Here is a 22335-nt window from a genome sequence, read left to right on the forward strand (position 1 = left end):
GATTTTACTTTTAAAAGTCCCCACGGGTTTGTAAAGAGGCGAAAGGTCGGCGTCGCTGTAGAAATTCCAATCCGTCACCATGTTAAAATGCGCATTGTGATGTAGTTGATTCTTTTCGGAATGATTTTATTAACATGCATCCAGATCGTTTTAATGAGAAACTAAAAATGTTTCCATGGAAGTGGTGACGTCATCACCTACACAAGCAGGAAAAATGTTACTACAGCAACATGGATTTTGTTGGGCTCACCTTGAAAACCGAAAAACAGGATTAATTACACATGATTCTACCGTCATCTTCCGGTTGTCTGGCAACGAACGACACCCTGGTTTCAAAAAAGCAGTCTGAACTTTTGCCAGCGAAGAACTTTTTACGTTGACGATTATTTCTATTCTTCGTTGTTAGTCGTAAGGCCACAAATAGTCGTTAAATCGCTTCCCGGAAACTGCAAACAAAAAGTAAATTGGATTTCCTGGAAACGGAAACGGGATTACAGCTGTCGCATAATAAAACTTGTAGTCCTTGTTCTTGCACCAACGTAGGAACAGTTTAACATTTATCGCTCGGATCAAACAACCTTGTGACGAATTGTTAATCTATTGTAATGCGGGTAACAAACAGTGGAGACATATCTTTATGGTTGGATTCATTCCAGAGAATTCAAAGTTCCAGTATTTTTATTGTTTTTTATTTTTACAGGTTTTCCGCATGTTGCCTGGTAACGAAACAAGGTTATAATTCAGTTAAAAGGTCAATCTCCGATAATCGTCAACCAATTCGCAGTCGTTGACTTGTTTCCAATAAAAATGTCAGGTCAGTTGAAGGTGAACTTTAGTTGTTAAAGTTTCCACGTGGTTCAAGTGGGGATTAAACTTCATTTTTTCCTCTCCACGTGTTTGTAAAGAAGGAAAGCCTTTGCGTCGTTGGAACCATAGTTGACCAAATGAAGAGAGTTCCGTCCATCGCCAATGCCAAAACACACTTTGTGATGAATTGGCTGCCAAGCAGTGTATTTTATTTGAGATTGATTTTCTGTTTAGGTTTGTTTTATTAAAGGCATGTGAACATTAAAAAGTTGCATGTTTGGCAGAACTTGCCGTCAGTTGGTTAACTTAAAATCTTCGTTTGTAAAAATTCCAGAAAAAGCAAAACCTAATCGTTGTGGAAATAAACTTTTCTCATGAAGCCTCATTTCTTTATCTACGTTAAAACTGAGGCTTTTTTGTGGCAACCGTTGCCAAGCGATTCGTTTTCTCCAGAAAATAATTCGTTGTTGTTTGAAATGTTGCAACTGCTTCTGGATCCTGGGTTCAAAATCCCTGTGTGGTCCAACATAATTGCGTTTCTGTTTCCATGACAACGTTACGAAATTGTGTAGAAATATGCAGAAATTTGGAACAGAAAAAAATTCCACAAAATTCATCCTTCCGTACCAAGAATTGATCGTGAGATTCGGTTGGCGACGTCATCACGTGTTATTCCATAGACCCCGTTACCCTGACAACGTGAATATGGAGTTTATCTAATTGAAGTCAGTCGCAGGAAAATACTGTCGACAATGTCGGATTGAAGCAAACGAGTTATAGGTTAATAAATCTTTCCATCATAGTTTCGCACGTGCAATACTGTAGTGGGATTGCTTTAGGTTGCCTAGCGACGCCTTCGAACGCCAACCGGACGACCTTTTTACTAGAAAAGAACAATTCACTCTTAAACTGACAATTGCGTCGTTTTCTCGACACTCAAACAAAGTGGTTTACAGACAATGGTCGTTAAATCGCTTGCCGATAATAGATTTCCGATCAATAATCGTCAAATACAAGAAAAAAGTTCGCCGCTAGGTCAATGGACGCCTCGCGAACGGTTGCTTAGAAAATATTTTCTGTATATGATTGTTTACCTGAAATAGAAACGCATTTCTCCCACACGATGCACATTGGATTTTACTGTCGGGTCAAAGCTTAACCAGGTCAAAGTTGACGACAAAGAATTTTACTTTGACAAACTGCGTGATACTTCCGAGACAGTTGTAGTGTGATTAGTAAATCAAATCTGGATAAAAAAAAAAAAAAAAAAAAAAAAAAAAAAACCAAAGGCCCCTGGCAGGCTGTCGATCGCACACCGTATCAATAATAATGTATTAAAATCCAAACACAGCGATCTTCAGACAGCTCAGATCGATTTATTTAGAGAAAAATATATTTCGCCTAAAACGGCATCATCAGTTTCTCCATTTACCAAAACTGCCAAAAAGGAAAAACAGAAAGGAAAAAGTCAAGAATCTAACGCAAAAAGGTTACGCAAGCCAGAGACAGTTGTAGTTGATACTTATTTGGGAGCGGTGACAAACATGTGACTTATGCTAAGTTTATGTCAACTTTTAAGTTTAAACTGTTCTTACTTACATAAGAAATAGAACAAGGGATATTGTATTTCAATAACCAATAAACTATGCAACCACACACACTGCATGGTAATGACGATATTGTTATGTCCATATCTGACAATCTGCCAATCTGAAATAGTACCGGACATTCATTTTATTCGAATGTTAGGGGATCTCTACCACCATATCCGACAACGCAGTAATAGTTCATGCAATGGCATATAATACACAATTATACGAATACACACTTATCCAGCATTGCAAATTATTTTTGTTATCAGCTACTCCATGACACTAACAAAGCACAAAAGTTTAATACTGAGAGATCCTGATGTTAAACTGATATCATGCAAATGAGACACTTTTTACTTATTCCCATGAAATGCGGTTGCGTATGCATGTATTGAACTTATGTGTCTCATATGTTTGGTGTGGCGTAAGCGTATCCAGGGAGTGATCCCCAAGAGTATGAAAGCCATGCTTCAGAGCATGCGTGTTCCTTATGTGATGTTTTTATCATATGTTCAGTCGAGCGCATTTCTCGGGTGTGACGTACATTAGTTTTCCACAGTTTACAAGGAATTCATCAAACAAAGTCTGGTATCGCTTAAATTTGCTTTTAATTTTTCCCACTCGAATTTCATGAATCCGCGAATATCTTTCGATTGTCGTCCCTTGTAACCCTGATAATGTGTTGCAACTACAGTAGAAGGTTTGACGATCATATCAGCCGGCATGCCAAGCTTCTCACGCAGAACGCCTGTTATCCAAACGTCATCCATACTCAACCGCTTGGAGTGTTTGGAAATCTCGAACAATTGCTTTATGACGTTTACAGACGTGCTGTACATTCCACCAAGGCAAAAATCCGGCCATTTCATCCATTTGTATTCTTCTTTCGAGGTAAACCACTTGCTTTTATCACCACGAATAGGTCTTGTGTTGACTCGTTTCTCGTACATGCAAACAATCGGATATTCCGGCCAACTTTTGCGTCTCATCATGTCAAAGGACCTTTTCAGTTCCTGCGTCATCGCCTTCACGTTAACCATGACGTCATCGTCCATTGTTGTGTAGAAGTTTTCAGATAGAAGGTTTTCGGCCGCCCACTGCATGCCGGCCAATGTTTTCATCGAAATGTTCCTGAAAAGTCAATAGTCGACAGCTTGAAGCTGGTAAATCAAAATCATTATAAATGTGGCAATTTTGCTGACAAAAATTTGCGTTGGTTCTGGTTAGCCCAGGGTCGAGAGTTCAAACCTCACCGGGACCTTGATTTTTCGGATCTCGCTCCGACTTGTCGGTAAAAGTGGCTGATCCAGCTTGGCTGCAATGCCTTGGTTGCGAAGTCTGTGATCCTTATTTTTAGTGTGGTTTGTTTTTTACTCGGCATTCCATAATATTCCATAATACAGAATTTTTATCTCTTTTGAAAGTTTTTGATCAATAATATTGATACGAACTTGTAGTCGTCGGGTCCAACGTACTGCAGGATATCTCCGTATCTCTCGTATTCTTCATCGAGAAGATTCTGCGAACGATTGTTTGAACTTCCAATGACGAAAATTGTCCGAATCGCGAGACCGTCGTAGTAGCTCACTGACGCCCACGTGCGGCGAAACAATTCCCTACGTTGGGAGTTGGGAGCTGCAGATTTGACAAAAACCGTCATTCTCCATCTGATACCTGCAATACAACATGTTATATTAGTCTTTAAACAGCCAACAAACGATTTTTTGCAGTTGTGCGGGTTTTAAACAATGCAGAATTATTACCATGCTTTCGCATAGCAAGGCAGTGAATTGTTCATGTAAGGGTTCTCACCCTTTTTGGCGACGCAAGCTTGGTTGTCAAACACGGCTTGGTTCGGTTTGCTGAGGTAAAGAATATCCTCCGACGTCGGAAAGTTCGCAGTTGAAGTTTGTGGAAGAACTTCTGTTCCCGCTTTCTCTTCGTCGGATCTGAACGATAAAAAGACAAAGTAGAAACTGAACTTAGCATAATTAAACATTTCTGCATCTTCTGACCAATTACGTGTCGTGGCTATTTTCCTCCTAAATAAGACAGAAGTAATTGTCCTACACTCCTGTCTCGATAATCTTGCTCTATAGTGTAGTGTGGTGTCATAGTTGCATTAACCCAGAAAGTCAGAGGTGATGAAGTGTTTTTTTTCAGCAAACCTCATTCAAACCAAGCATGTTGATATGGAGCACTGACATTACCATGAAAATTATACGGAGTGATGACGTCGCCAAATGGTGAGGTATTTTTTCGATATAAAGCAACGCAGCGTTATGACGATCAAAACTTTATCTATCGTTTGTAATGGGTGACTTGTTGCCAGGAAGTTTTTCAGAAACCTCGGTCACGTGACTTTCTTAAGTATTCCACGTTAGTTTAAATTAAACAAATAAATTACCTGATGTATTGGGTTCTTTGACACAATCTGTCAAAAAAAATAAAAATGTGATGCTTTGCACGATATTTACACAATTTCATTGATTTATTTAAAACAAATTATAATAAATTCACATCAATAGTTAAACAACACGGTCGTTTCACTGTCATGTTTTAGAAGGGGAAGAACCCGATCAATTAGATTTCAGCCGTTTGGTAATGTTTTAAATGCAAGAACTTCTTCGGTTCTTGAAATAGTTCTGCAAGTCATGTTTACCTTGCGAAATTGTTCAAGGGTTGAATTTGATACACACAGCAAACCGCTATGAAGCTCCCACAAAACACAGCAAACAAAATATACATCCTAGCTTTCATTACAACGTTTCCTGAACTTTTCATGGTCGTGGGTCCAAATAACACAGGGAAAATCTACCACCAATTTATTAATACCTTCAAGCAAGAATTAAATTGAAAGTGAGAAATAAATCAGGAGAAGCAATCTACTAGGTCTTTCCTATCAACAAGTGCCACCACTAAACAGATATGCTCGTCATTTTCTATGAAATGCTCGTCATAAACAAAGAAAAATCTTCCCCTAATATATCGGCTGCCCTTCGCGGATAATTCTTGACAAATTGTAATCACACCGTTTACTTTTTTCCCATCTCAAGCTCATCTTGTTGAAACCTGGCATACTCATCCTTTCAGGCCAATATAACTTATTTTGTTTGTGCACTTTTGCGTGGCTGAAGCCATACCACACGTTGATGACGCAATATCTCTCATACTGCTTTCTAAGCACCCATGTTTTTATAAGGAAGTGAAATCACAACCAATAATAACGCCAACCTTCTTTGACTTCCTTTGTTGTGATTTGTGTTAATTTGTTGTTGTTGTTGGGTGGCAATATATATATATATATTTCCATTGAATTAATGTTTAGTTGTAAAAGAAAAAAACCCTTAGTCATTTGTCGTCATTTTTACTGGTATTCTCCTGTGATAAGTTATCGTCTGTACCACATATTCAAAAAGACTAGCCCATAAGACTGTTTGGCGACCCCGATGCTTATTTAAAGACTATTTACAATCTGCTGCCAAACATATACGCGGGTGTTTCCATGAGCACTGCCCTATGCTGTGGCTTGCCGACGAGACGCTCGAGGCGGTCATCTATTTGTGTGTTGCTTCGTCTCAATTACAATATACATTAAAACAAAATATGAATGTCTCAAAAGGACTTTTTTGAAAAGCAATTGAATACAAAGACGCAACGGTCAAGCTCGCGAAAGCTCGTGCGAATAAAGTTGTTTAAGAGTCAGTCTCTTATCAAAACAGTGGACCAGCAAGTACTATGGGATATAACAGTTTGTAACTTGCCTAGTTTTCTGAATTAATGCCATTGTCTCGAACATTTCCCCAAGCAAATAGTATGATCTGCTACAAACGAATTTCAACCTTGCAACTGCTTGGTGGATTCTTACAAGACAAATAATGCAGGCGATAAACGCAATTCCAAACAAAACTAAGGAAAAAAGACGACAGCGACAATACCTAGCTTTCGGGTGGTCGATCCTGCCTTCGGCTACGCGGAGTTTAGACCAAAATTATTGTGTAACGGTAACTCGTGCGATCAATACGAATAATGACGTCTTAACCGTCGCAGTATTGCACAAACACCGTGAAATAGCGAACGATGACAGTCTCTTGAGCGGTGTAACCTAACTTCGCAGTAAATTTTTCACAGTAACGAGTTCGCAGTAATTCATTCAACATCCTGTTTACCACATGAAAGGTTCGCTCATGCTTATGGTAATTAATGCCGGAAGCACAAGCATTTCATCAGCTGATAAGAAAAGACGAGCTGCTAATTCTTTTCAGGTTGTGAACTTGAAATCAGGAAGAATTTACAATCACCGTTTGTAAGGTACAACACCCAAATAGCCTATGTCTTGGTACATGTTCAATAAACTAATTCTGTGCCTTTGTTGTCCAAAATTGCAAACAATCACGGAAAGACGTTTACTTTCTAACTGGGCGAAGAAACTTGGCAGTTTTACTATAGAGTAATAGAATACTACATTTTTTAACATTTATTCAACGTTTATTTAATTGATAAATTCGAAAAATCTGTACAATGAAGCTCACTGGACAAATATCAACATTACACAAACTGATTGGAAAAATTCATAAGGACCTTGGTGTCGGTGCGGCAACCTTTAAAATGCAACGTACTTAAAGTGCATGTGGCACGTAAAAATAAAACATGTTAATAATCAAACTAAGAGATGTTCATAACTTTAGAACATTTTTTGCAAAAAAAGTAGCTTGATACGACGACTGGTTTCTGAGATACAGCTGATCAAAGTCGCACTTTTGCCGCTGCGAACGAAATCGTGCGAAAGCGAGATATTGTTGCGTGACGTCATAGAAGGCGCTTTGGTCATGCGCGAGTGCTGGCAGCAAGCCTTATGCGTACGAATGGAAAACATTGTAAAACCGGTTTAAGCATAATATTGCATTAAACAGGGACAAAAAGTGAACAAGTGCAATAAACGGATTTTGATGTTAATTTAAGCTGAAGACAGATGACCGCTGTTCGACCGATTATGTCCTATTTAGTTTTGTAATAATAAAACAGTTACTGGGACAGGGTGTTCTTGTTGTTACAGCATTTATGATCGCGTGATACATGAACTTTTGAAAACACGACAGAGACAAACTGTTAGTTTAGCATTGTCGTTTTGTCCACTCACAGTTATGTCGTTTCTGCTATACCCTATGGTCTTCCGCTAATTAGGGACAAATAAGCCTTTGATGCGTGACGTCACAATGACAAATTTTTGTGTGATGCAAAACCCTGTCCTGACCTTAACGTAATCTGTGGATTCTCCTATGTTTGAAACTATTCGATATCTGCAAAAAAAGGGGCCTTCTCCTATCTAAACAATGCATTTTTTCGACGCGATGTCCTTTTCTCCTCAGCGCAAAAAGGTTTACGATTTTTGGTCGCCGTTACTTTTCGTGCAGTTTTCTACATTTTTTAGTTGACGTAGAACCGTGAAACTTTGGATATATGTTTGTTGTAGATGTACCTTTAGTTGTACGCAAAGTTGTCATTGCCGTGTCATATGCACTCAAAATATAAATGACGCCGTATAAAAATATTATTGTGTGTAAAACGTGTTTGTGAATCTGTTTAATGCTTCACGGCGATCCCGTGCATTCGATCCATTGAGAAGCATCAAAGTTAATGACGATATTAATCATTCCGGAACGTATATTTATTCTGGCAGAAGTTTCAACATCCCGACGATATTTGATTGTGAACTTGTAAAAAACCTAGGGTGCCATAAATACGTTAAGAATCTACAAAAAACAAAGTCTGCTTGCGTTCAGTTTTACTTTCAATTTTTCCCACTCGAATTTCATGAATCCACGAATGTCTTCCGATTGTCGTCCCTTGTAACCCTCATAATGAGTTGCAACTACAGTAGAAGGTTTGACGACCATATCAGCCGGCATTCCAAGCTTCTCACGCAGAACGCCTGTTATCCAAACGTCATCCATACTCAACCGCTTGGAGTGTTTGGAAATCTCGAACAATTGCTTTATGACGTTTACAGACGTGCTGTACATTCCACCAAGGCAAAAATCCGGCCATTTCGTCCATTTGTATTCTTCTTTCGAGGTGAACCACTTGCTTTTATCACCACGAATAGGCCTCGTGTTGACTCGTTTCTCGTACATGCAAACAATCGGATATTCCGGCCAATTATTAAGTTTCACTTTTTCATCCCACAATTTCAGTTCTTCCAACATCGCCTTGACGTCAACCATGACGTCATCATCCATTGTTGAGTAAAAAGTTTCGTGCGAAAGATTTTCGACCGCCCATTGCATGCCAACCAATGTCTTCAGGGCGATATTCCTGTGAAAATTTAACTTTGATTGGAGAAACACAGCAATGTTACAAGCAATTGTTTAAAAAATCTTTCAGGAAAAAAATTTTTAATATCAAAGGTTTTCAAATGAATTAACGGTTCTAGAAGGTTTAACAATGACCTTGATTCCATTTTCCTTGTTTTGTTTAAACTAATTTTTTTTTTCACCAAATTCCACTAAAATGTCTTCAGTTAGGAACGATGATACTAACTTGTAGTCATCGGGTCCAATGTACTGCAGGATATCTCCGTATCTCTCGTATTCTTCATCGAGAAGATTCTGCGAACGATTTTTTGAACTTCCAATGACGAAAATTGTCCGAATCGCGAGACCGTCATAGTAGCTTACTGACGCCCACGTGCGGCGAAACAATTCCCTACGTTGGAAGTTGGGAGCTGCAGATTTGACAAAAACCGTCATTCTCCATCTGATACCTGCAAGGGCGAACAATACGTATGAAAAACATCAGATCATAGAAATGTTTACAACGGATTCGTGGCAATGGCTGTCAAATAAAGTTTTAAATTACTCCATAATTCTGAGAATAAAGAGACTGGCCCATACTATTGTCACGGAATTATTTCCCACTTAAACGGCCCTGACCTGCAATAAAGGCTCAACACTAAAGCCCAAAATCCCTCACGCTGGTTTCACTAAATAAACGAACTAAAACGAGGATAAAACGTTGGCATACACTCAGTAAACGCCAATAAAACCTTTGATACTCGATACTTGACTCGTTTTGCGACATTCAAAGCAACCACTCAGCACGATGCCCATCTCAAGACTAACCGGGTCATACAGAAAGCACCTCTTTGCACCGGCCCAACAACCAATCAACGGTTTACACATAAATCAATGGAGCGTTACGGGATGTGGCGAACATAGAAAAACGATGTGAAAATAAAGTGCGAGAAAAGATGAAAAACATAAACAAAAGTGCGATGTGATGCGCGCATATATGTAATAAATAGTGATTTAAATAAACAACGCAAGTGAACAAAGAAAGCATAAAGAGAAGAACTAGTGCCGCGTGTCGTGTGTCGTTTTCGCCACACTATTGTTAACATTGTCATGTTTCATGTACGAAAAACGTTTCGGCAAGAACTTATGACATCATCTGTTTGAATGACGTGTGGCCGATAACAACATGACGTCACCACCCGCCCGAGCCTTAACTGTGACGTCGGTCAGGTCAGCTCCATATAATGATGGAGCTACACCAACCGCGTCATTTAAACTGATGATGGCATAAGTTCTTGCCGAAACGTTTCGTACATGAAACATGACAAATATTAACAACAGTATGGGCTAGTCTTTTTATTCTCAGAATTATCAGCAAATACGTAAATAGTGTGCCATAGTTACGGTTTATTATTAAAAGAGTCCATCTGGTGTAATGGTGCAGAAAAATTCTCCCACCGATACATAGTAAAAATATTAGAAACGCATAACTAGATTTTAGCGAGAACGTAACATTGCCTGGTGTTTTTAACATTGACCACTTTATTTCTATTGTGGATGATAATTAGACAAAAGTTTGACTGCATACGTTTTTATGAATACGATGACGTCACAAGTGAAGAGAAATGTGATTATCTGAAGTTTTCCCCTGGTTATGTTTCCTTACAACTATTAATGGGTATATCTTATCACTTTTTCACTGACAGAACGTGGGAACGGAATCACTTAGGCTTATATTCTTTTAGACTCTAAAATTTAGAGATTTTTGAAGCAAAACTGCACACAAGCTCCTACCGTTTTCGATGGAACAACTTTTGTTGTGAATTACGTCACCAAGGGGAGGTTGTTTTAGGTAAACAAAATTTCCTGACGTCATCTCTGAGTTCACAGAAAGGTTTTGTTGTAAAAATTTCGTGTTTGGGATTTCTCCAACGGAACTGAGACAAATATAGAAGTAATTGCATTAACTCTGGACTAGTTTCCAAGTATTATAAACTGACACAGTCCTAAAATAATCCTAAAATAATAAACTGATGTAAAACGACCTGAACCCAGATCCCAAACGTCTGAAAAGCCGATAAGTCAAGTCTATAACTGTGTGAGTTTATCTACTAAGAAACCGCACAGTTATATATTTCTATGTCACAAATGTTGTGTTGAAAACGAGCAAAGCTTGTAACACAATGCGTTATAAATTGTGAGATTGCGTGCTGTAAAAATTAAAAAGAGGCTTGGAATATGTTTAGTAGCCTGCTGAAGTCGCATACATTCATTTCCAATTCAAACCATATCAAAATTGGCATATGTTATCGCTTGACAAGGTAGAATCGCCCAACTGCTTAAGTCCTTACTTCACGATTACAGCTATCGTATCAGGATTATTAGGTTTGCAGTCATCACAGCCAAGGATTCCAGCCACACTTGATCTGCCACTTTTCAATTCAATGCAAATACAGATTTATTACATATATTTTTGCTAACTCCAAACAGGTACTTGCAATAACATGTTTAGTGAAAGAATTTAACAACCTTTTCAATACAATTTATTTGATGTAACTTCGGTCAACGTAAGGCGAAGGTACATAATTAAATTACCTCCTTAACTTGTTCCAAGAATGAAGTTGTAACATGCCGTAAATCACTATCAAACTTCCCCAAACCATAACAAACAAAACAGCCACCTTAACGTTCATTTCAGTGTTTCAAAATCCTTCCACGATCATGGGTTCGAAAGATATGCGGGGCCAACTGTTACCACAAGATTTTCATTGTAAATATTAACACAACGTTGACAAACCATAAATGTGCAGCTTGTCAACACATGCGTGTAGTGAATCTTGATCAGCGCTCTTCGATCTGTTGGTTTTGCCCAGCTGAAGTATTTCCGCAAATATTGCGAAACCCCAACATATTAAAAATATATAAATCCTTAACCGCTTGTCATCCTCTTTGACAAAATTTCATTAAAGTTACTAAAACGCTTCATCGATTTAACTAAATTGGGTTGAAATTTTATGAATCATTTAAACAAACACTTGGGATCAAGCAGTTCAATTATTTTGAAGTTGTGGTTAAAAAATCTTATGCGGTTTTGATCATGTGCTGTAATACCAAGTGTCCTGGACCGTGAAGGTACAACATGATCAATAAACTGCCACGATCGACCCAAAGCACACTCTCTCCTGCACTGCCATCACAAACAATGTTGTATTGAACAAATAAAGGATATAGGCAATGTATTGACTTCTTCCTAAGTTTGGACACAAACTCTTGGTTCAAATATGTTTCAAAGCTAATTTACAAGCGTTTGTATGAAACAACTGGTACAAATTAGCCTTTTGCAGGATATTTTTTTATTTGTTGTTTACATACTTGAGGTTAATCAATGACCATAATAGCGACCAATTTCCCGATAGCGCCCGCCCTGCTCTGTCTAATGAGTGGTTTGTATTGCTCATCTACTTGTGCCTTCAAAAGATGCGTCCTTATAGTTTTACTGCGATTTACGTAAGGCTTAATTTTTTTCAATGCTCAATTATATGTGATGGAAAATGTGAAAATCAATTCATGAATTTGAAAGTAATCCATTCCGCCATTCCTTCCGTCGCTAATAATGATAAAAAATTCCTGCTTTCAATCAGCTGGTGTCTACCATACCATTCCGTTGCGTACAAAAAGCCCATTTCTATATGTCTTAGTTGTAGTCTCGCGCCCGTTTTGGTTTCCATGAAATAAAATGTCATCAATTCTTAACAGATAATTCTTACGAAAATCACCTGTATGTGTTACATTCATGCAGTTAATTTTTCGCCAAACCATCCGCCTTATTTTAAAAACTTGCAGCTTGAATCAAGCGTATCTTGTTAAATCCCTAGACCATTGTGCAGTGACGTCATTACCTGTGTCATATAACCACATGAGGCAGCAGCGAGTTGCAAATGTGAAACATGGTCTCCGTTATTTGCCCTTACTGTGTTTTAAATCCGTTACCCAATCAGCAGAGGGAAAAATATTTGAGGTATGGCCATAGTCACGTTGGCGAGATGTTTCTGCAAACAAACGATGGTTTAAGTATTTGGGTTTGTTGTTTAAGGGGACAAAACACCCTCATTTAAGGTTATTTCCAGTTCGTGCTGAAATAAAATCACAGTTATTTGCTCTGGAAACCAAACAATAAATTCGAAGTACTTCGACAAATGACGTATACATGTCAACAACCGTATGAATTTGACGACTATGATACAGGGCAATAATTTACAATCAGCAAAGATGAACGAATAACAATTACGCCAACATCCACATTCATATGTTAACCCAAACCATCATGCCATAGCATTTCCAAAACAGTGAGAGCGATCGACCTCGACTCACTGCAAATTTAGTAAAGTATTCACTACGGCTTTATATTTGTAACTACCAGTACCAGGCCATGTCTTGCAGAAGTACCTTTATTTGAAATTATTATGGGACACTGAAAAAATCACAGCAGAAAGTATTCAACTTTTTTTACTACACCGGGATTTGAACCCATTACATCCTGGCCAGAAATCCCGATCAGGTTTTCTTCTAAATATATGGATAGGAGACTTTACCAATGTTGCCAAACCCCCGCCCCACTGAAGTTTTGTACCTGATCGGATTACTCCCCAGTCTAAATTGTCACTAGTGTCCACAGTGCAATCTTATAACGACCGGAAGATGTCGCTTATGAGCTCCACATACAGCAGGTCACGATAATCACGTCCCCCCCTAAATCTATATGTCCTGCTTTTGTCCTAATTGCATTCGGCTTGACAAATTGCGGTTCATTTCTCACAATTAATTATGACTTTTATTTGTTATCAGCGAAACTGTGTAACGATTCGACCAAACAAAGTTCACTCATGTTCAGTTTTGCCTTTAACTTTTCCCACTCGGTTTTCATGAATCCACGAATATCTTCCGATTGTCGTCCCTTGTAACCCTCATAATGTGTTGCAACTACAGTAGAAGGTTTGACGACCATATCAGCCGGCATTCCAAGTTTCTCACGCAGAACGCCTGTTATCCAAACGTCATCCATACTCAACCGCTTGGAGTGTTTGGAAATCTCGAACAGTTGCTTTATGACGTTTACAGACGTGCTGTACATTCCACCAAGGCAAAAATCCGGCCATTTCGTCCATCTGTATTCTTCTTTCGAGGTGAACCACTTGCTTTTATCACCACGAGTAGGCCTCGTGTTGACTCGTTTCTCGTACATGCAAACAATCGGATATTCCGGCCAATTATTAAGTTTCACTTTTTCATCCCACAATTTTAGTTCTTCCAACATCGCCTTGACGTCAACCATGACGTCATCGTCCATTGTTGAGTAAAAAGTTTCGTGTGAAAGATTTTCAACCGCCCATTGCATGCCGGCCAATGTCTTCAGGGCGATATTCCTGTGAAAATCGAACTTTGATTGAAGAAACACAGCAATGTTACAAGCAATTGTTTGAAAGATCTTTCTGAAAAAAAATCTCCAATATCAAAGGTTTTGAAATGAATTAACGGTCTGGTAGGTTTAAAATGACCTTGATTCCATTTTCCTTGTTTTGTTTAAACTAGTTTTTTTCCGCCAAATTCCACTGAAATGTCTTAAATTAGGAACGTTGATACTAACTTGTAGTCTTCGGGTCCAACGTACTGCAAAATATCTCCGTATCTCTCGTATTCTTCATCGAGAAGATTCTGCGAACGATTTTTTGAACTTCCGATGACGAAAATTGTCCGAATCGCGAGATCGCCGTAGTGACTCACTGACGCCCACGTGCGGCGAAACAATTCTCTACGCTGGAAATTTTGAGCTGCCGATTTCACAAAAACCGTCATTTTCCATTCGAAACCTGCCAGAATAACGTGCCATGTTTATTTGGTCTGTAAACACAGATGCGTCAAAAGTTAAAAACATAGTTTTGCAAGAAATGTGGTTAATCATTAGTTTTATGTTTTTACTGTACTTATTTATGGAATAACACAGGTTTGTTACCAACCATTACTGACAACAAGGTTTGCTAGCTTTATCAGTTAAATCAAGAATAGGAGTTAATTTAGTCTGTTAATATCAAATTGTTGTTTTAGTTATAACTCATCATAAACGTGACTTAGATCTCTAGCTTAAATATTGAATGGAGTTTTTGTAGCAAAGGTTTTTGGGATAATCCGATTCAATTTTGATAACTTTGATGTGTGTTAATTTAACCTTTTTTCAGTGACTGGTTTGAAATGTTGGGTAATGAGCTACAAATATTCTCACCGTTCTTAGCAACGCAATCTTGGTTGACAAACAGTTCAGCAAGATGCGGTTGTTTTAAGTAAACAAATTCTCCCAGTGTCGGGTGTACGTTCGCAGTTGAAGTTTGTGGAAGAACTTCTGTTCCCGCTTTCTCTTCGTCGGATCTGAACGATAAAAAGATAAAGTAGAACATGAACTTAGCATAATTAAACATTTCTGCATCTTCCAAACAACATAAGGTGTCGTGATTGTTCTTTTCTCCTACATATGGCGGATGGTGATTGTCCGTGTGGAACCTACTCACAAAACCACCTGTGTTTGTCTCGATTAATGGTTTGCCAAGTCACTATTTTATTTTCTGATGTTGTTATTTATTTCCTGTCCTATAGTGTAGTGTGGTGTTATAGTTGCATTAACGCAGAAAGTCAGAGGTAATGAGCTGTTTTCAGCAAACCCCATTCAAACTTAGTAAAGCATGTTGCTATTTTTAATATTTTACTGATGTTTCATTGAACAAACCAAGGGATTACGTGATGTATTCCATTTTTTCGACAGTGCTACAAAATTGGATGAAAACAAAAAGATGTTTCAAAGCAATATTGTGTGGGTTTGGAGGTTACAGTTTCATTTAACACCAATTCAAGCAAATTACTTTCACTTTAACAAATAAGCAATAGTTAAATACAAATACGGTTTGTTAACGTTACCAATATATGTTTCAATTTGGTAAGCGTTGGACCTGGTTAGCCAAGGGTCGCTAACTCAAACATCACCGGGAGCTTGATTTTTTAAATCTCGCTACGAATTGTCGGAAAAAATTGGCTGATCCAGCTAGGCTGCAATACCTGGGCTGGGAAGCCTGGAAACCTATTGTTCTAATCTTATGTGCTTTCGAATGAAAAGTTGCCAATCTACAGAGATTTCAGCTGATGCGTTGTTAATCAATCATTTGGTATTTAACCTAAAACTTTATCAGTTAACTGACACGCATGTCATTATTACCTGCTGAATTTCTTGAAGGGATAAAAGCAGAAAACACTGAAAACAATAAAAACACTTCCCCAAAACACACAACATTGAACAGCAACCTTAACTTTCATTACAATATTCCTAAATAACTCCATTAACATATTTCCAATCGAAAAAAGGGAAAAAGATTACTGAAGCTTATTGTACAGCATTTAACTATTTAGTGCAACTATATATTACAGATACTTCATAAATTTAAAACCAATCATCATGTCATTATTTTCAGCATTTACAAACACAAAAGATATGTTACTGCCTCGAGTCAGATAGCTGTAGTGTTTGCCCTGGGTGAAAGCCTAGTTTCTATTTGATGTAGTTGCGAGCCTTTTTTCTCATGTTAGCTGAAAGCGCCGCAAAGTGAAAAAATAAATTTCCTTTACAGACATTTCCTACAAATTGGCGACACATTTAAGGTTACACGTTAGCGTTTGGTTTCACTTCAGTTTAATTATCGATCTTGAAATTCTCGTGAAAAAGGCGTATCTTGTTGTAACTTGTTATCAAAGTCCTATGTTGACATTATTGTGATATTGTGGCGACCGAACTGTAGTGTCCAGTGCAGTGAAGCGTGCTATTGCCTTTTTCTCGTGTAGCGGTTGCCACCTCATACACTCGTGTTTTTTGTGTTGGTCGTTCTTCTGACTCAACTCTCGCAATAAAACATCAACCGCTTTAATATATTGTAGAAAATGTCTCCATACGTTTATGTCATATTGGCTGAAAATCCCAACAACCAGACATACGCAGTTCGTGTCGCAACTCAAGAGAATCCGATAAATGTGGATTCCATTAAATGTACGTTCTGTATTTTTCCGACGTTTCGTCTGCCATTCGGCGAGACTTCATATACCTGAATGGCAGACGAAACGTCGTAAAAATACAGAACGTACATTTAATGTCAGAAGAGCAGTACATTTTAAATTGCAATGTGCTTGGCAGCAACAGGAGTTCATATGGTTTCCATAATTTTGTTTTTGGGCAAAAAGCATGCTTTTATTTGGGCAAAAGTTTCAAAGTGAATTGATTTCAAAAATTTGATGCACGTTTTTATGTATGACAGAAGACACTCTTTTGCCATTGTCCCACTAATTGTCCAATCCAACATATAACTAGCTGCGGGTTTTCGCAAACAGTTTGCTTGGTCAAACTGTATACTAAAAAAACGTTTTATCCAAGACGATAACCAACGATTGGAAACGGAAACGAGAGCTTTAGTGGAAACGACAGCTTTAGTGTAGCCGACAATGGTCTTGTTAGTCACTTACACGACAAGACTTTTAGTGTAGCCTACAATTGGAAACGAACCGTTGCTCATCAAAACAAAAAAGAATGGCTGTGTAGTAACCACAAAGTGGAAGCCTTGTCGTCTAAGTGACTGGCAAGACCATTGTAGGCTACACTAAAGCTGCCCTCGTGAGACCTATTAGGTCGAAACAGTGGCCCTGACTGCTGCTCACTATAAAAAACATGAATGGCTCTATTTCTAAAACATGAAAAGAAGGTTTGGTAATCTGTGAAAAATTTAAACATTAACTAGAGAAAAGCACAAAGACAAGGTCATGTCGCCCAGAGGTTTCTTCCAACAAATTCAGGTTTCTGTGTTTGAGTTTGATGTTTGGGAGAGCAGAAACTACGTCATTAAACGTCAATTCCAGTTACTGGGATAATATATCACGCCTCATAAAACCAGGTCGTTTGAAACCAAACAATTGTTCCGAAGCACTTTAAAAAACACTCAATTTTAGGTAAAAAAGAAACATTACCAGCAGTAACTCCATCACTACTTGGTACTTTAGTACAGGGCATTCTGCGACCACATTTTGTAAAATAAATTTTAAAGCTATCCCTTGATGGGGAAAGTTAACAACTGTATGACATAAATTTGTCGACTACGATGCCAGATCATTTACAATTTGCAAAGGTAAACATACAACAATTAATCTTTGCTATAACATCAACATTTGCACACAATTGATCTTGGAAATGCGGGCTATGTGTCATATCAGACGGGTGGGGTAATGGTATATTAATAAAGTCTACAAACCATTACCAATAACACGTATGTCAATCAGCTAGACAAAATGTTAACAATGACAACAGGAATCAGCCTGAACAGGCGGGTGACTGGCGGTTCCGTCTTTACGAACCAATATATTATATTCGTGAGACTCGAAAAGGAGTGAAGTGCAATCAGCGCCAGTGTAAGATCTATAATTTTTAACAGAGGTATTAATTTTGCCTATTAATATCCTTGGTTTTTGTTTAAAAAGAAGCGTAATCCGAAGAATAGTTATTCGATATGCATATGAGATTTCTGTGGATCTCCCCTGTAAGTCGCCGAGAAATCATTTTTTTGCCAAACTGAATCCCGGATTCCTGCTTGACACTTTTACCAACGATGCTAAGAGAAACCGCACACGGTCCCGGTCAAACAAAGTTTGCTAACGTTCAGTTTTTCTTTCAATTTTTCCCACTCGAATTTCATAAATCCACGAATATCTTCCGATTGTTGTTCCTTGTAACCCTGATAATGAGTTGCAACTACAGTAGAAGGTTTGACGACCATATCAGCCGGCATTCCAAGCTTCTCACGCAGAACGCCTGTTATCCAAACGTCATCCATACTCAACCGCTTGGAGTGTTTGGAAATCTCGAACAATTGCTTTATGACGTTTACAGACGTGCTGTACATTCCACCAAGGCAAAAATCCGGCCATTTCGTCCATTTGTATTCTTCATTCGAGGTAAAATATTTGCTTTCAGGATTTCGGATTGGTTTTGCATCTGACAACTTTTTGTACATGCAAAATATCGGGAATCCCCTCCATCCTTCACGTTGCGTCGATTCGTTAAAAGCGGCCATTACTTCACGCATAGCGCTGACGTCAACCATGACGTCATCATCCATTGTTGAGTAGAACGTTTCGGGCGGAAGGTTTTCGGCCGCCCACTGCATACCGGCCATAGTTTTCACAGCAATATTCCTAAAAAATATTTTTGCTGGTTTATCGAATTCTGCTTAATGTTTTTGATTCGTAATATTGATACGAACTTGTAGTCGTCGGGTCCAACGTACTGCAAGATATCTCCGTATCTCGCGTATTCTTCATCGAGAAGATTCTGCAAACGATTGTTTGAACTTCCGATGACGAAAATTGTCCGAATCGCGAGACCGTCATAGTAGCTCACTGACGCCCACGTGCGGCGAAACAATTCTCTCCTGTGAAAGTTGGGAGCTTCAGATTTGACAAAAACCGTCATTTTCCATTTGATATCTGCAAATAATAATCATGAGGTTACGTTCCTTTAAATGCGTTGAAAACAACTTTCGCAAACAGCTTATTTTGACCAACTAATGAAATGGTCTTTTTGTCAAAGATGATATGGTGTCCAATGGCGTGATGGATTTCTCAATCTTTGAACGCGTGAGTGAAAATTTAGTAATTGACTTTGTAGGAACCCAATGTCGAGGTTAATGTCAACCACATTCGTCTGTGAACAATTTAACGGTGTTGAGCTTTGGTTACTGGAAATACAAAAACCCTGTCGCAAAACGTCGCCCTTACCAGCACGCCGAAATTCCCAATGAAGCCTATCTCATTTCATGTGAAGACAGCCAATGGTTTTATCACAATTATTTCACTATTGGTTGTTATAAGCGGTTTGTTCGGCAACCCATTACGTATTTATGCATATAGTGGTGTCCATTGGTTAAAAACCGAATGTTTTCTGTTTTTTTTGGGCGGTAGAACGGAAAATCCGTGACATCATATCAAATGTCATTCCCTTTGTTTCTTTTGCTTTGAGATTTGACAAACTTTTAGCAAATACTCGCACATTTTAAGGGCAGGATTATCTTCTTTCGAGCATGCCAAGTTCTTACCGATCCTGATGGAACAAATTTTGTTGCGAAATACTCCATCGAGGGGAGGTTGTTTTAAGTAAACAAAATATCCCGACTTCATCAGAGTGGACTTCACCGATAAATTTCGAAGTTGAAATTGCGGGTTTGCGGCTTCTCCTTTCGGCCTAGAATGTTGTACAGTTATTCTGAGCAATGTTTTAGTAACCGGTAGTTTACTCAACCAAAACCAAAATATACAGGTTTTTGGTAAAAGTTTACGTCATGTCGAAACAGTGGCCATCTGTATGCACCTTACACCATACATATTATTGGCTCAACTTTGCTTATCGTATACGTTATGATTCAATATGAGTAGAGGAAATCCCTACCTCCTTAACTTGCTCATGAAGTGAAGCTGAAATATGCAGCAAATCACAACAACACTCCCCCAGAACAGAGAAAACAAAACAGCGACCTTAACATTCATTACAGTGTTCAAAAATCCTTTTATGATCCGACCTGTAAATGCAAGTACATCAGAAGCATGGTTGTTGCAAACAATATAATTAAAACTTGGATCAAAAATATCTAAATACGCAGGTTTTTAGGATGATTTGTGTTATTTATGATTTTTGTGGCAGATTTTAGCTGGACATATATGCGCAACTGGTAAAACCGTGTCTTGCAAGTATGTTGATGGCAACCCCGACTAAAGATCACGTTAACTTTAGTTAACCTTAAGAGTTAAGCGAATTAGCCAGTAAGTCTGTTGCTCCATAAGCCAACTGGTTACCAGTTACTTGTCTAACATTAACTGGCTAATAAAAAATAACCACTAATCATACTGTCAATGTTTCACAATCAACAAGCATGAAAACAAAACAATTTACTTTCAAACAATCATCTCCATCGATGCGTTGATAAACTGAAATGCAAGTTACTCCTTCCGACATACCTCACTGTACGGTATCACACGATAGTCATGTCAGACTGCTTTTAGAAGCGATGCCATGCAAGGGAGTGGAGCAACCTGTAAACCCACAGACACCTCAAACGATATTCAGTTTTCCATCCTCGCCTCGAACAGTTTTAACCGCAAACCTGACTATTGGAAATTTTCCACCAAATTTTCATTTTCTGTTCGCAAGATTAGAAATGTTTTCTTGTGCAAAGAATATCGGAGTTTTCCTTCACCAGGTTTTTGCGCCGAGAAAAAATGCGCACTGGATGTGGAAACACGTTGTTGTACCAACTTCGTTGAATCAAACGTTAACGTTGCAACTACTGTCTCTGCACACACTCGTTCACCGAATATGTATAATTACTAACAGTTCTAACGATTATCTAATTAAACGCCTATCGGAACGCCGTCGATCGAATGTTTCTCTTTGGAAAGGAAACCAGTATTTACTGCGTTGGCAAAATCGATATTCCGAGTGGTTTAATTTACCAGGTGACGCTGATACCTATTGCTTAAACAACGAACCGCATCGGGTTAACATTAGATTTCGGCCACACTCCTCAAATACATCTCGAATTCCCACTCTATATCGCCTTTAGTGGCTAGAACGTAAACTTCTTCATGTCACAAGTGGTCGCTAACGATACTAATGTAAAAAAATCACTTTAAGGTTAGCGATCCAGGGCGGGTGATTGGCAACATTGGGCAAGCGCCCGACTAATATACCAAGAAGAAAACCTGATTGGGATTCGTGCGCAGGACATCCTGGGTTCAAAAGATGACACGCTAATCTTTCTCAATAGATAGTAAAGCAGCTTTAAAGACGTTTTTTATCCAAATTAACCGTTTTGGTAATTATTCAGGGTGATATGTTAACCTTAAAAAATAGGTTGGCAATCAGTTGAAATTAGCGATATCGTTCAAGACGACCGACCCATGTACAAAGTAGAAAACGTGAACGAAATTCTTGTACAGTGTAACATGGGTTCGAACCCCGGTGCTGAAAAATACTTCGGATTGTCCATTGGTGGAATCGTTTAAGCTTCTCTATACCTGGGGAACATCTAACAAGGCTTGCGGTTGACAACATTCATTTTAGGCGGATAAATGTAGCCAAACGCTAATGACGCTGCTATTATTTTGTATAGAATTCGTTGAATAAAGCAAAACAGTTAAAAAGAATAATAGAAACTACACTGGATCTATGATTAAACCAAGCTGCCATGGCAGGCTATCCATCGATCTGTGTGAAAATACAGACCCAAAGCCAATGTTTTCATCGTTTTTTCAGCAAATAAAACAAAATAAAACTAATAAATCCTTTGACTATAATTAGCCTTAATTAAATCTATGTACCTAAATACCACCTTTTCAAAGCTGATATATTTTGCGACGATTAAAAGAAAAAAAATACAAAGAGCTTGAATTTTATACAACTCTAAGCTCTGACCTCACTCAGCTTATGAAATTGCACAAAAGAAAACTGGGGTGCTTTGCGGTCGACATGGCGTTAAGTTCCTTTTAAACGGCAGTGACCGTAACTCATACAAACC

The 22335-nt window shown here is 38.4% G+C and overlaps 3 protein-coding genes and 1 long non-coding RNA gene across 4 annotated transcripts in view; 1 reads left to right on the top strand and 3 right to left on the bottom strand.

Annotated features, from left to right (window-relative positions):
* LOC145909562 (uncharacterized) overlaps positions 1-22335 on the top strand; it is a 63013-nt gene that overhangs the window by 12304 nt on the left and 28374 nt on the right. The window lies entirely within an intron of this gene.
* Positions 2573-5184, bottom strand: LOC145914575 (beta-1,4-mannosylglycolipid beta-1,3-N-acetylglucosaminyltransferase brn-like). The gene is made up of 5 exons (XM_083002693.1): positions 5062-5184; positions 4807-4833; positions 4212-4348; positions 3851-4073; positions 2573-3530 (listed from the first exon to the last, which is right to left on the bottom strand). The coding sequence occupies exons 1-5, from the start codon at positions 5181-5183 to the stop codon at positions 2960-2962; spliced, it is 1080 nt and encodes a 359-aa protein (XP_082858819.1). The 5' UTR covers position 5184; the 3' UTR covers positions 2573-2959.
* LOC145917825 (beta-1,4-mannosylglycolipid beta-1,3-N-acetylglucosaminyltransferase brn-like) lies at positions 8153-9148 on the bottom strand. The gene is made up of 2 exons (XM_083003115.1): positions 8940-9148; positions 8153-8714 (listed from the first exon to the last, which is right to left on the bottom strand). Exons 1-2 carry the CDS (start codon positions 9146-9148, stop codon positions 8153-8155), a joined length of 771 nt encoding a protein of 256 aa, XP_082859241.1.
* LOC145917830 (uncharacterized) lies at positions 13524-20308 on the bottom strand. Its single transcript, XM_083003121.1, has 7 exons — positions 20211-20308; positions 19861-20006; positions 19030-19252; positions 18452-18961; positions 14970-15112; positions 14337-14559; positions 13524-14181 (listed from the first exon to the last, which is right to left on the bottom strand). The coding sequence occupies exons 1-7, from the start codon at positions 20306-20308 to the stop codon at positions 13524-13526; spliced, it is 2001 nt and encodes a 666-aa protein (XP_082859247.1).

Source organism: Ascidia mentula, chromosome 1 (assembly GCF_947561715.1).
Source record: "Ascidia mentula chromosome 1, kaAscMent1.1, whole genome shotgun sequence".
Lineage (NCBI taxonomy): Eukaryota > Metazoa > Chordata > Ascidiacea > Phlebobranchia > Ascidiidae > Ascidia > Ascidia mentula.

Coding starts and splice junctions, on each gene's coding strand:
- LOC145914575 (XM_083002693.1), bottom strand. CDS start 5,183: ATGAAAAGTTCAGGAAACGTTGTAATGAAAGCTAGGATGTATATTTTG. Junction 4,834..5,061: donor CCCTTGAACAATTTCGCAAG/GTAAACATGACT, acceptor TTTTTTTGACAG/ATTGTGTCAAAGAACCCAAT. Junction 4,349..4,806: donor CAAAGAACCCAATACATCAG/GTAATTTATTTG, acceptor TTTATCGTTCAG/ATCCGACGAAGAGAAAGCGG.
- LOC145917825 (XM_083003115.1), bottom strand. CDS start 9,148: ATGACGGTTTTTGTCAAATCTGCAGCTCCCAACTTCCAACGTAGGGAA. Junction 8,715..8,939: donor ATTGGACCCGATGACTACAA/GTTAGTATCATC, acceptor AAATTTTCACAG/GAATATCGCCCTGAAGACAT.
- LOC145917830 (XM_083003121.1), bottom strand. CDS start 20,308: ATGAATGTTAAGGTCGCTGTTTTGTTTTCTCTGTTCTGGGGGAGTGTT. Junction 14,560..14,969: donor AGATTGCGTTGCTAAGAACG/GTGAGAATATTT, acceptor TTATTCTGGCAG/GTTTCGAATGGAAAATGACG. Junction 14,182..14,336: donor GTTGGACCCGAAGACTACAA/GTTAGTATCAAC, acceptor ATTTTTTTTCAG/AAAGATCTTTCAAACAATTG.